Here is a 12,097-nt window from a genome sequence, read left to right on the forward strand (position 1 = left end):
TGTCTAACAGTCTAACTCTGGTCTTCTTCCTGCCATCAGATGCATGTGAGCTGACACTGGATCCAACACAGCAGTAACTCTGTTGCAACAGTCTGGAAACATTTGATTTACTGCATGTGTGGACAAAAGGAAAGAGGCCTTTTGTGTAGCTAAAAGATGGAGACTTCATGTCAGTTCTTATTCCAACGTTTTTTTAGCCTTTTCTTTTGTTTTTTTTAGTCTCTCTCTGATGGCAGGCGTACCTTTGTGTGTTTCTCATTCATTCACGGTACAAACTCTGTGGGTCGATGAACCCAAACCACTTAATGATCCTTCCGTCACACACTGACTTCATTTCAACTTTTTATTCCAAAACACACAGAAACGTGAATATTTACAGAGAATTAACTCTAAACTGAGCTCCACCAACAGCCCTGGTGATACAGAACAGGATGCGGCTGGTGGCGGATCATGTGACAGATCATGTGACAGATCATGTGACAGATCATGTGACAGATCATGTGACAGATCATGTGACAGATCATGTGACAGATCATGTGACAGATCATGTGACAGATCATGTGACATCACTGCAGGGAGACGGTCACTAAGGACAAGCTCAGGTGATCAGAGGTGAAGGAAACACCTGAGCATCACTGTACAATAAAACTGAAAACACTTCATCATGTTTCTGTGGCTGCTGGGAGGGAAACTGCAGCTGTTTGCTCGGTACCAGAGGATGTTTCCTGTCCTACAGCCTGGGGGGGGGGGGTTAAATTAGGCCTTTTTCATCATCCTCACCCAGCTCCATTCAGAAAAACAGCAACCCAGACAGAAGCAGAGGAGCAGAAGAAGAACATACAGCAGGAGATGCTCTGCTTTGGGGGGGGGGGGGGGGGTTCGGTTTTACCGGATGAGGAAGATGAGCCGGTTGGTTTATTGTCCTCAGAACTTACAGAGAGTCCTGCCACCTTTCCTGGTTCTGCCGTCTCACACCAGCTCTTCTCCCTCCTCTCCTGTTCTTCATCTGGTGTTTTTTTACAGCTTCGTGTTCCTCAGAACGTACCGCTACTTTCCTCCCTGTGCTCCCGTCTGAAGCTGTTCGGGTCCTTTTGGTCAAAGAAAAGAAGCCAACAGGAAGTGAAACGCCATCAGAGATCTGCTGCAGGACCATGAAGGCGTCTGAGAGCAGTCTGTCCTTCCTCATATCCTTCCTTATGTCCTTCATGTCCTTCATGTCCTTCATGTCCTTCCTCATGTCCTTCCTCATGTCCCTCATGTCCTTCCTCATGTCCTTCATGTCCTTCCTCATGTCCCTCATGTCCTTCCTCATGTCCTTCATGTCCTTCCTCATGTCCCTCATGTCCTTCCTCATGTCCTTCCTCATGTCCTTCCTCATGTCCCCTCCTTTCCTTTCCTAGTCCCTTTATCTTCATCTCTTCCCTCCGTCCTTATTCACTCTATCCTCTCCCGTCCTTCGCTGTCTGTGCTGCCTCCTCATTGGCTGTCGCTCTCTCCCAGCAGCCAATAGGTGGTCATCTTTCCTTTGCCCTTAATGTCCAGGTCTCCTCTCAGCTCCAGCTGGAAGCAGTTGAACTCCATCAGGACGTCCCGGGTCGCCGCCGACACGTGGATCTTCAGTGCTGCACACACACACACACACACGCACACACACACACACACACACACACACACACACACACACAAACACACACACATGCACACACACACACACACACACACAGGTAACCTTCAGTGATGACCTTTCACATGAATAACATGAAGACATTTCCAGTTCTACTGATAGTTTCCACATCATTTACTGTCCCGACTCGCTGTGTTTGATGTGGCAGCAGTGACTGAAGTCACCTTCTCCGCTGGACTCCATGCGAGACGACGTGTTGACGGTGTCACCGAACAGACAGTAACGAGGCATCTTCAGACCCACGACTCCCGCACACACCGGACCTGCACACACACACAGGCTCGGTAAGAGGCTGCTGACACCAACCTGCAGCTTCCAGACGCCTCAGTAACATCTGGGGCATCCAGAGGTTTCAGCTCTGTTGGTCCTGAACAGAGAAGCTCAAACTGGGGAGACAGATGAAACGGACTGAGCTTCTCCAGCAGGAAAAGGTCATAAAACCGTTCCATGAAGGCTGTTTGGGCGTGAAAAGCTCTGAGCTAACGATGGAAGTGCATCCTCTGGGGAGCTCCTCCTAAAATCTCAGATCGTCTCCTCGGTTTTTAAACCGACGTCTCACATCAGTCGGTGAGTTCTGCAGCTTCTGGGACGAGTTTAATAATTAATAATGTTTAATTATATTATGTTTAATCTGTTTAATAATTAATTAAGACTTTAATAATGTGGCTCCCAACACCTTCAAGGGGACTGTGGGCCCACTTTATCCTGCCATGGTCCCCCAAAGACCAACGACCTCTCAAAGGTCCAACAGAAAATGTGCTGAAAGATCAGGACCAGGACTCAGCCTTTTTTTTACTAGATGACAGAAAGGAAAACCCAATGTTCAGCTGATGGTGGCTGAACCTGAGGATGATGTAAAAATGTGAAGCAGCAGCTTGGATTTCTGTTTGATTATCAGAGAAAACAGAAAGAAAAAGAGAGACCAGCCATGTGGGCGTGATTATGATCAGAATGAGCCTCCTGCAGAGAGACAGAAATCCTCCGGTTAAACAGGAGTGTGCACGTGCACGTGCACGACCCTCACCGCTGTGTATTCCTATCCTCAGCTTCAGCTGCTGCTCCTGCCGGTGACGGATCTTGAAGGTTCGGACGGCGTCCAGCAGAGCCAGCGCCATGCGGGCGATCTCTCTGCCGTGCAGCTTCCCGTTCCTCACCGGCAGCCCCGACACCACCATGTAGGCGTCGCCGATGGTCTCCACCTGGGGGCGCCACAGCACCACGAGTTAGCTGACCGGCACAGAGCTGCTGCTCTGATACAAAACATGGCAACAATGGTGGGCTCATCCCACCTGGAGGATGTTCAGGAAAACAAACACAGATACGACACTAAAGGATTTTATTTAATACCTCAAAATCCTCACTTTCAGTCATTTTTAAAAGTTTATTTTTCAAGTAGAAGTAGAAGAAAAATTATAGAATAATGAATGTAAAAACAAAGTCTCATTTTCTGTTCTCAGACGTGTTGCTTTGAGTTTTCTGTCCCGACTCTTTGACCTGAACGTTTCCCTTTTACAAGCTTCTCATCTTCTTTGTTCTTGCTCTAAATCTCAGAGCAGCTGACTGGGAACATCCAACATCTTCTGCCTCTGAGCCGAGTTCCCTTCCTGGAGGAGTTTCTGATCCTTTCCACTGTTCCACGGACAGCTCTGTGGTCTGCTGTCAGTCAGCAGCTGGAACAGCTGGTTCCACTAGTGAAACAGCTGGTTAAACTAGTGAAACAGCTGGTTAAACTCATTAAACAGCTGGTTAAACTAGTGAAACAGCTGGTTAAACTAGGGAAACAGCTGGTTAAACTAGTGAAACAGCTGGTTAAACTAGTGAAACGGCTGGTTAAACTAGTGAAACAGCTGGTTAAACTCATTAAACAGCTGGTTAAACTCATTAAAACAGCTGGTTAAACTAGGGAAACAGCTGGTTAAACTACTGAAACAGCTGGTTAAACTAGTGAAACAGCTGGTTAAACTAGGGAAACAGCTGGTTAAACTAGTGAAACAGCTGGTTAAAGTCAGGAAACAGCTGGTTAAACTAGTGAAACAGCTGGTTAAACTCGAGAAACAGCTGGTTAAACTCAGGAAACAGCTGGTTAAACTCAGGAAACAGCTGGTTAAACTAGTGAAACAGCTGGTTAAACTAGTGAAACAGCTGGTTAAACTAGTGAAACAGCTGGTTAAACTAAGGAAACAGCTGGTTAAACTAGTGAAAAATCTGGTTAAACTAGTGAAACAGCCGGTTAAACTAGGGAAACAGCTGGTTAAACTAGTGAAACAGCTGGTTAAACTAGTGAAACAGCTGGTTAAACTCGAGAAACAGCTGGTTAAATTAGTGAAACAGCTGGTTAAACTCAGGAAACAGCTGGTTAAACTAGTGAAACAGCTGGTTAAACTTGAGAAACAGCTGGTTAAACTAGTGAAACAGCTGGTTAAACTAGTGAAACAGCTGGTTAAACTAGTGAAACAGCCGGTTAAACTAGGGAAACAGCTGGTTAAACTAGTGAAAAATCTGGTTAAACTAGTGAAAAATCTGGTTAAACTAGTGAAACAGCTGGTTAAACTAGTGAAACAGCTGGTTAAACTCAGGAAACAGCTGGTTAAACTAGTGAAACAGCTGGTTAAACTAAGGAAACAGCTGGTTAAACTAGTGAAAAATCTGGTTAAACTAGTGAAACAGCTGGTTAAACTAGGGAAACAGCTGGTTAAACTCAGGAAACAGCTGGTTAAACTAGTGAAACAGCTGGTTAAACTCGAGAAACAGCTGGTTAAATTAGTGAAACAGCTGGTTAAACTCAGGAAACAGCTGGTTAAACTAGTGAAACAGCTGGTTAAACTTGAGAAACAGCTGGTTAAACTAGTGAAACAGCTGGTTAAACTAGTGAAACAGCCGGTTTAAACTAGGGAAACAGCTGGTTAAACTAGTGAAAAATCTGGTTAAACTAGTGAAAAATCTGGTTAAACTAGTGAAACAGCTGGTTAAACTAGTGAAACAGCTGGTTAAACTCAGGAAACAGCTGGTTAAACTAGTGAAACAGCTGGTTAAACTAAGGAAACAGCTGGTTAAACTAGTGAAAAATCTGGTTAAACTAGTGAAACAGCTGGTTAAACTAGGGAAACAGCTGGTTAAACTCAGGAAACAGCTGGTTAAACTAGTGAAACAGCTGGTTAAACTAGGGAAACAGCTGGTTAAAGTCAGGAAACAGCTGGTTAAACTAGTGAAACAGCTGGTTAAACTAGTGAAAAATCTGGTTAAACTAGTGAAACAGCTGGTTAAACTAGTGAAACAGCTGGTTAAACTAGTGAAAATCTGGTTAAACTAGTGAAACAGCCGGTTAAACTAGGGAAACAGCTGGTTAAACTAGTGAAACAGCTGGTTAAACTCGAGAAACAGCTGGTTAAATTAGTGAAACAGCTGGTTAAACTCAGGAAACAGCTGGTTAAACTAGTGAAACAGCTGGTTAAACTTGAGAAACAGCTGGTTAAACTAGTGAAACAGCTGGTTAAACTAGTGAAACAGCCGGTTAAACTAGGGAAACAGCTGGTTAAACTAGTGAAAAATCTGGTTAAACTAGTGAAACAGCTGGTTAAACTAGTGAAACAGCTGGTTAAACTAGTGGAAACAGCTGGTTAAACTAGTGAAAAATCTGGTTAAACTAGTGAAACAGCTGGTTAAACTAGGGAAACAGCTGGTTAAACTAGGGAAACAGCTGGTTAAACTAGTGAAACAGCTGGTTAAACTAGGGAAACAGCTGGTTAAAGTCAGGAAACAGCTGGTTAAACTAGTGAAACAGCTGGTTAAACTAGTGAAAAATCTGGTTAAACTAGTGAAACAGCTGGTTAAACTAGTGAAACAGCTGGTTAAACTCCTGAAACAACTCTGTTAACTACAGACTCATTTACATATTTACACTCATGCAGGTGGTTTTGTTAGAAATGCTGATTTAATGATTTTTTCCTCTACTTTACCTGAAAAAGCAACAAAGCCAGAACATTCAGCTGTTTTAACCAGATCTTTTTGTGTCATATCTGTGAACATCCTTACGTGTTTCTATCGTCTTTGACAGGTTGATCTTTTTCATTAAAGAGTTCATGTTTGGAGGAACCTGATTAAAAAGTATTGGATCTTCAGCTAAACAGCAGCTGCAGGAACTCTTTCCAAACAGTGGAACTTCTCACCTTGTAAACATCAAAGTTGTCGATGATGGCATCAAAGCAGGTGTACAGGTCATTGAGCACAGCCACCACCTGTGCACAGATGTGTTTTACTGTAACTAACAGAAAGCTGCTCCACCTAAAAACACACGCTTTAAAGGCTGAAGCACGTACAGAAGCACAGTTTGAACCCTTAAAGGCTCAAACAGCAGGTGTGCTCACCTGCATGGGAGTGCTCTCTGCAGATAGGGCAGTGAAGCCCACGATGTCGCTGAAGTAGATGGTGACCGAGTCGAAGGCTTCGGCCTGAACGGTCTCTCCACGCTTCAGCTGCTCCGCCACCGGGCTGCACACAGAGAGACACTTTTATGTCAGACTGACCCACCCGATGTGTTGCCTCCTGAACATTAAGATCCACAGATTCAGGCCTGAAGAACCCAACAGAACCACATCATCTGCAGAAAGCAGAGATGGAACCCTGAGGACCGGCAGCCTGGTGGAGTCCAACACACACTGAACCAGAACCACTCTGGACCCAGGATGTGGACCCAGGTCTGACTGTGTCACACAGGGACTGGATACCTGCTCCTTCTGAATCTGAGGCTCAACAATCAGTCGAGTCTCTGCCTCAGCTGGAGCAGTTTCAGCATCTCTGGACCTCAGTGATGGTGAGTTGGAGTCAGAGATGGACAGACGGATCGGGGCTTCCTCCCCCCAGATGGTGGAGCTCCTCCCTGTAGTACTTACTGTGGTAGTATCTGGTACAGCAGAGCCTCGGCCTTGCGCTTCTCCTCGTGATAAGCCTGCGTTCGTTCCTCCACCAGCTCCTCCAGGTTGTTGGCGTACTGCTCCATCCGGGACAGCAGGTTATCCAAGATGTTGCTTCTCGACTCCCTGAACACACACACACAGGTTAACCTTACCTCCTGAGGACCGAGGACCACCCCAGGACCACCCGAGGACCACCTGAGGACCACCTGTATTTTTGGGCACATGAACCGGCAAACAAGCAAAAAAATCCCCACAGACGGGACACATGCTGACACATGGATTAGTTTTGCTGTTGACCTCTTGGAAAAGAGATGTTTAATCCCAAGAGTTTTTATTTCTGGTTAAATGAAGCTGACTGAATGAATGATCTGAGCATGAATGTCCCAACAGAAACAGAGTAGTTTTGGGATAGTCCCGTCCTTCCTGTCCTCTCAGCCCCAGCTGGTCCAGGCAGATGGACCCTTCCCGGTTCTGGTCTTACTTGTTGTGTTTGCGCAGCAGCAGCCGGATGTGGTTGAAGTCGGGCCTCTCGGTGGGCTCCTCGGCCCAGCAGCGCTGCATCAGCTGACCCAGCTCTGGGGTGTGGCTCTGCGGGTCGATGGTCGGCCTCAGGCAGGGCCACTCGCCCAGAATCACCCGGTCCACGATCTCTGCAGATTCAACAGGTTCAGTTCACACTTAAAACCACAGAATACAGACTAAATGAGCTTAACTACAACACAGGGATTCATTAACTGCAGCAGTCTCAGTTCTGTCATCGTTCCTCAATATGAGGATCGGACCTGCGGCAGCTGGTAAAACATGGAGGGTTTGAAGTGCTCAAACCCGGTCAGTTTGGATCTGAAAATGTGTCCAGCAGTGATCAGATCTACAGGGACGGCTCTGAAGCCTTTCCTTTGCTCAGCTGAGGACTGATTAACGTTGGCCTAATGTATGGAAACATATCCCGTTAGCATCTTAATGTGTTCTGGTCGATGTCCCGCCTCCTTTCAGGAGCACCTGTGTTTTACCTTTGGGGCTGAGCGGGTCCCCCTCCAGGTAGAAGGCTCCCCGCCGCAGCGCCACCTCCTGGAGGATGATGCCGAAGCTGTAAACGTCTCCTTTCTGGGTTCCCTGAGGAGGAGGAGCCTCCATCCGGAGCAGCTCTGGAGCCATCCACAGCTTCTCTGCAGGGAACCAGATCATTACTGAAGGATCCAAGGAACCTTCTGACAAATCTGCTACACGTGAAGAAGAAGAAGAAGAAGAAGAAGAAGGAGGGTAACCTCCACCAGCAGCGACTCACGGGCGTAGTAGGCGTGAGCGTCGCTTCCCGAGTCGCTCTGGGACCGGAAGCTGGACAGACCGTAGTCGGTGATCTTCAGGACGAAGCGGTTGTCCACGACGCAGTTGGAGGACTTGAGTTTGCCGTGAGAGAAGATGACGCTGTTGTGGAGGAACACCATGCCCTGCAGAGAGAGCAGGTGAGGGAACACCTGGTCCAAAGTGACTCAGGACTCACAGCAGCAGGAAGTTACCTTTATGATGTCATTGATGAGGGAATATTTGAACATCCACTCCAGAGTGATGCTGTCGTTCTCCAGGATGTCCTGAAGACACACAGAGAGTTCAACGGGTGGAGGGAAGGGTGGAGGGAAGGGGGAGGAGGAGGGAAGGGGGAGGTGGAGGGAAAGGTGGAGGAGGAGGTGGAGGAGGAGGGGGAGGGAAGGGTGGAGGGAAGGGTGGAGGGAAGGGGGAGGAGGAGGGGGAGGGAAGGGTGGAGGGAAGGGTGGAGGGACAGGTGGAGGAGGAGGTGGAGGGACAGGAGGAGGGATGGGTGGAGGGACGGGTGGAGGGACAGGTGGAGGGATGGGTGGAGGAGGAGGTGGAGGGACAGGAGGAGGGATGGGTGGAGGGACGGGTGGAGGGACAGGTGGAGGGATGGGTGGAGGGACAGGAGGAGGGACGGGTGGAGAGACGGGTGGAGGGACGGGTGGAGAGACGGGTGGAGGGACGGGTGGAGAGACGGGTGGAGGGACAGGTGGAGAGACGGGTGGAGGGACGGGTGGAGGAGGTGGAGGGACAGGAGGAGGGATGGGTGGAGGAGGAGGTGGAGGGATGGGTGGAGGGACGGGTGGAGGGACAGGTGGAGGAGGAGGTGGAGGGACAGGAGGAGGGATGGGTGGAGGAGGAGGTGGAGGGACAGGAGGAGGGATGGGTGGAGGGACAGGAGGAGGGATGGGTGGAGGAGGAGGTGGAGGGACAGGAGGAGGGATGGGTGGAGGAGGAGGTGGAGGGACAGGAGGAGGGATGGGTGGAGGGACAGGTGGAGAGACGGGTGGAGGGACGGGTGGAGGAGGTGGAGGGACAGGAGGAGGGATGGGTGGAGGAGGAGGTGGAGGGATGGGTGGAGGGACGGGTGGAGGGACAGGTGGAGGAGGAGGTGGAGGGACAGGAGGAGGGATGGGTGGAGGAGGAGGTGGAGGGACAGGAGGAGGGATGGGTGGAGGGACAGGAGGAGGGATGGGTGGAGGAGGAGGTGGAGGGACAGGAGGAGGGATGGGTGGAGGAGGAGGTGGAGGGACAGGAGGAGGGATGGGTGGAGGGACAGGTGGAGAGACAGGTGGAGGGACGGGTGGAGGAGGAGGTGGAGGGACAGGAGGAGGGATGGGTGGAGGGACGGGTGGAGAGACAGGTGGAGGGACGGGTGGAGGAGGAGGTGGAGGGACAGGTGGAGGGATGGGTGGAGGAGGAGGTGGAGGGACAGGAGGAGGGATGGGTGGAGGGACGGGTGGAGGAGGAGGTGGAGGGACAGGAGGAGGGATGGGTGGAGGAGGAGGTGGAGGGACAGGAGGAGGGATGGGTGGAGGAGGAGGTGGAGGGACAGGAGGAGGGACAGGAGGAGGGATGGGTGGAGGAGGAGGTGGAGGGACAGGAGGAGGGATGGGTGGAGGGACGGGTGGAGGGATGGGTGGAGGAGGAGGTGGAGGGACAGGAGGAGGGATGGGTGGAGGGACGGGTGGAGGGACAGGTGGAGGGATGGGTGGAGGAGGAGGTGGAGGGACAGGAGGAGGGATGGGTGGAGGAGGAGGTGGAGGGACAGGTGGAGGGATGGGTGGAGGAGGAGGTGGAGGGACAGGAGGAGGGATGGGTGGAGGGACGGGTGGAGGGACAGGTGGAGGGATGGGTGGAGGAGGAGGTGGAGGGACAGGAGGAGGGATGGGTGGAGGGACGGGTGGAGCAGGTGGAGGAGCAGGTGGTGGAGCAGGTGGATTTACCTGCAGACTTCCTCGGGGGCAGTACTCGGTGACGATGCAGATGTTCGGGGGGTCGATGCACGCCCCGATGAACCTGGTCAGGTGCTCGTTCTGAACGTCTCGCATCTGCAGAGACGTCAAAGTCATACGATTTATACCCGAAACCTGGAGCACCTGGAAAACTCTGGACCAGGTTTTCCAGGACTGCAGAAACTAACCACTGCTGAGATGTTCAGGCAACAGACCAGATCACAGACAGAATGAAGGCGAACTGTTCATCTACACCTGATCCACGAGTCCGGGTCTGAAGTCAGACCAGCTGAGGCCTGAGGCCTGAACCGAGTCCGGGTCTGAAGTTAGACCGGCTGAGGCCTGAGGCCTGAACCGAGTCCAGGTCTGAAGTCAGACCGGCTGAGGCCTGAGGCCTGAACCGAGTCCGGGTCTGAAGTCAGACCGGCCTGAGGCCTGAACCGAGTCCGGATCTGAAGTCAGACCGGCCGAGGCCTGAGGCCTGAACCGAGTCCGGATCTGAAGTCAGACCGCCTGAGGCCTGAGGCCTGAACCGAGTCCGGGTCTGAAGTCAGACCGGCTGAGGCCTGAGGCCTGAACCGAGTCCAGGTCTGAAGTCAGACCGGCCTAAGCCTGAGGCCTGAACCGAGTCCGGATCTGAAGTCAGACCGGCCTGAGGCCTGAACCGAGTCCGGGTCTGAAGTCAGACCGGCCGAGGCCTGAGGCCTGAACCGAGTCCGGATCTGAAGTCAGACCGGCTGAGGCCTGAGGCCTGAACCGAGTCCGGGTCTGAAGTCAGACCGGCCGAGGCCTGAGGCCTGAACCGAGTCCGGATCTGAAGTCAGACCGGCCGAGGCCTGAGGCCTGAGGCCTGAACCGAGTCCGGATCTGAAGTCAGACCGGCCGAGGCCTGAGGCCTGAGGCCTGAGGCCTGAACCGAGTCCAGGTCTGAAGTCAGACCGGCTGAGGCCTGAGGCCTGAACCGAGTCCGGATCTGAAGTCAGACCGGCCGAGGCCTGAGGCCTGAGGCCTGAACCGAGTCCAGGTCTGAAGTCAGACCGGCTGAGGCCTGAGGCCTGAACCGAGTCCGGATCTGAAGTCAGACCGGCCGAGGCCTGAGGCCTGAGGCCTGAGGCCTGAACCGAGTCCGGGTCTGAAGTCAGACCAGCTGAGGCCTGAGGCCTGAACCGAGTCCGGGTCTGAAGTCAGACCGGCTGAGGCCTGAGGCCTGAACCGAGGATCTGCTGAGCGTTTGCTAACAAAACGCTTTTCAGCTCAAACAACACGAAAAGAAGTGAGAAACTTTTGGTTATTGGAAGGAAAGAGAAACATGTTCTGTCAGTTATTCACTAAAAATCACGTGTTTGATCCTGACTTTATTCAGAATTTCCAGACTGAAGGTCCTGTTAAAGCTGGTGGCCCCCCAGAGAAGGCAGGATTCCTGACCCTGAACTGAATCAGACACTCACATGTTTGAGTTGAAAGAGGACGTCCCTGTTCAGCTCCATGCGTTTCCTGTTCGTGTATTTGATGGCCACGATGTTTCCCTGGAGTGGAAAAACACTTTCAGGTCAGGAACAACCATCTTCTCACCGTCATGTTGGACAGAGACACTTCTATATATAAGAGGAACAGTGATTATTTACTCCTGTCCCACAGACTAAAGCAGGTTTTATGGGAAAAACCTCCTGATCTGCAGGTCTGACTGAATCAGTCACAGGTGAAAAGCTTTTTCTCTCTGCTTCAGTCTGTTTTTAACAGCAGATGATCTGTTTTTAACAGCAGATGATCTCAGATGATCTGTTTTTAACATCAGATGATCTCAGATGATCTGTTTTTAACAGCAGATGATCTGTTTTTAACAGCAGATGATCTGTTTTTAACATCAGATGATCTGTTTTTAACGGCAGATGATCTCAGATGATCTGTTTTTAACAGCAGATGATCTGTTTTTAACGGCAGATGATCTGTTTTTAACATCAGATGATCTGTTTTTAACAGCAGATGATCTGTTTTTAACATCAGATGATCTGTTTTTAACGGCAGATGATCTCAGATGATCTGTTTTTAACAGCAGATGATCTGTTTTTAACGGCAGATGATCTGTTTTTAACATCAGATGATCTGTTTTTAACGGCAGATGATCTGTTTTTAACGGCAGATGATCTGTTTTTAACAGCAGATGATCTGTTTTTAACAGCAGATGATCTCAGATGATCTGTTTTTAACAGCAGATGATCTGCTTTTAACAGCAG

The 12,097-nt window shown here is 50.4% G+C and overlaps 1 protein-coding gene across 1 annotated transcript in view; it reads right to left on the reverse strand.

Moving 5' to 3' along the window:
• Positions 1–554: 554 nt before the first annotated feature.
• The window catches only part of LOC140315863 (atrial natriuretic peptide receptor 1-like), a 75,439-nt gene continuing 63,896 nt past the window's right edge, over positions 555–12,097 (reverse strand). The window contains exons 10-21 of the mRNA XM_072393453.1: positions 11,312–11,389; positions 9,855–9,959; positions 8,115–8,186; positions 7,883–8,045; positions 7,608–7,763; positions 7,079–7,247; positions 6,574–6,720; positions 6,049–6,172; positions 5,851–5,919; positions 2,709–2,883; positions 1,849–1,947; positions 555–1,622 (exon numbers count right to left, since the gene is read on the reverse strand). Of these exons, the coding sequence (XP_072249554.1) occupies positions 1,477–1,622; positions 1,849–1,947; positions 2,709–2,883; positions 5,851–5,919; positions 6,049–6,172; positions 6,574–6,720; positions 7,079–7,247; positions 7,608–7,763; positions 7,883–8,045; positions 8,115–8,186; positions 9,855–9,959; positions 11,312–11,389 (1,503 nt within the window). The 3' untranslated portion in view covers positions 555–1,476. The remainder of the gene's footprint in view (positions 1,623–1,848; positions 1,948–2,708; positions 2,884–5,850; positions 5,920–6,048; positions 6,173–6,573; positions 6,721–7,078; positions 7,248–7,607; positions 7,764–7,882; positions 8,046–8,114; positions 8,187–9,854; positions 9,960–11,311; positions 11,390–12,097) is intronic.

This window comes from Leuresthes tenuis, unplaced genomic scaffold (genome assembly GCF_036924035.1).
Source record: "Leuresthes tenuis unplaced genomic scaffold, fLeuTen1.0.hap1 SCAF_10, whole genome shotgun sequence".
Lineage (NCBI taxonomy): Eukaryota > Metazoa > Chordata > Actinopteri > Atheriniformes > Atherinopsidae > Leuresthes > Leuresthes tenuis.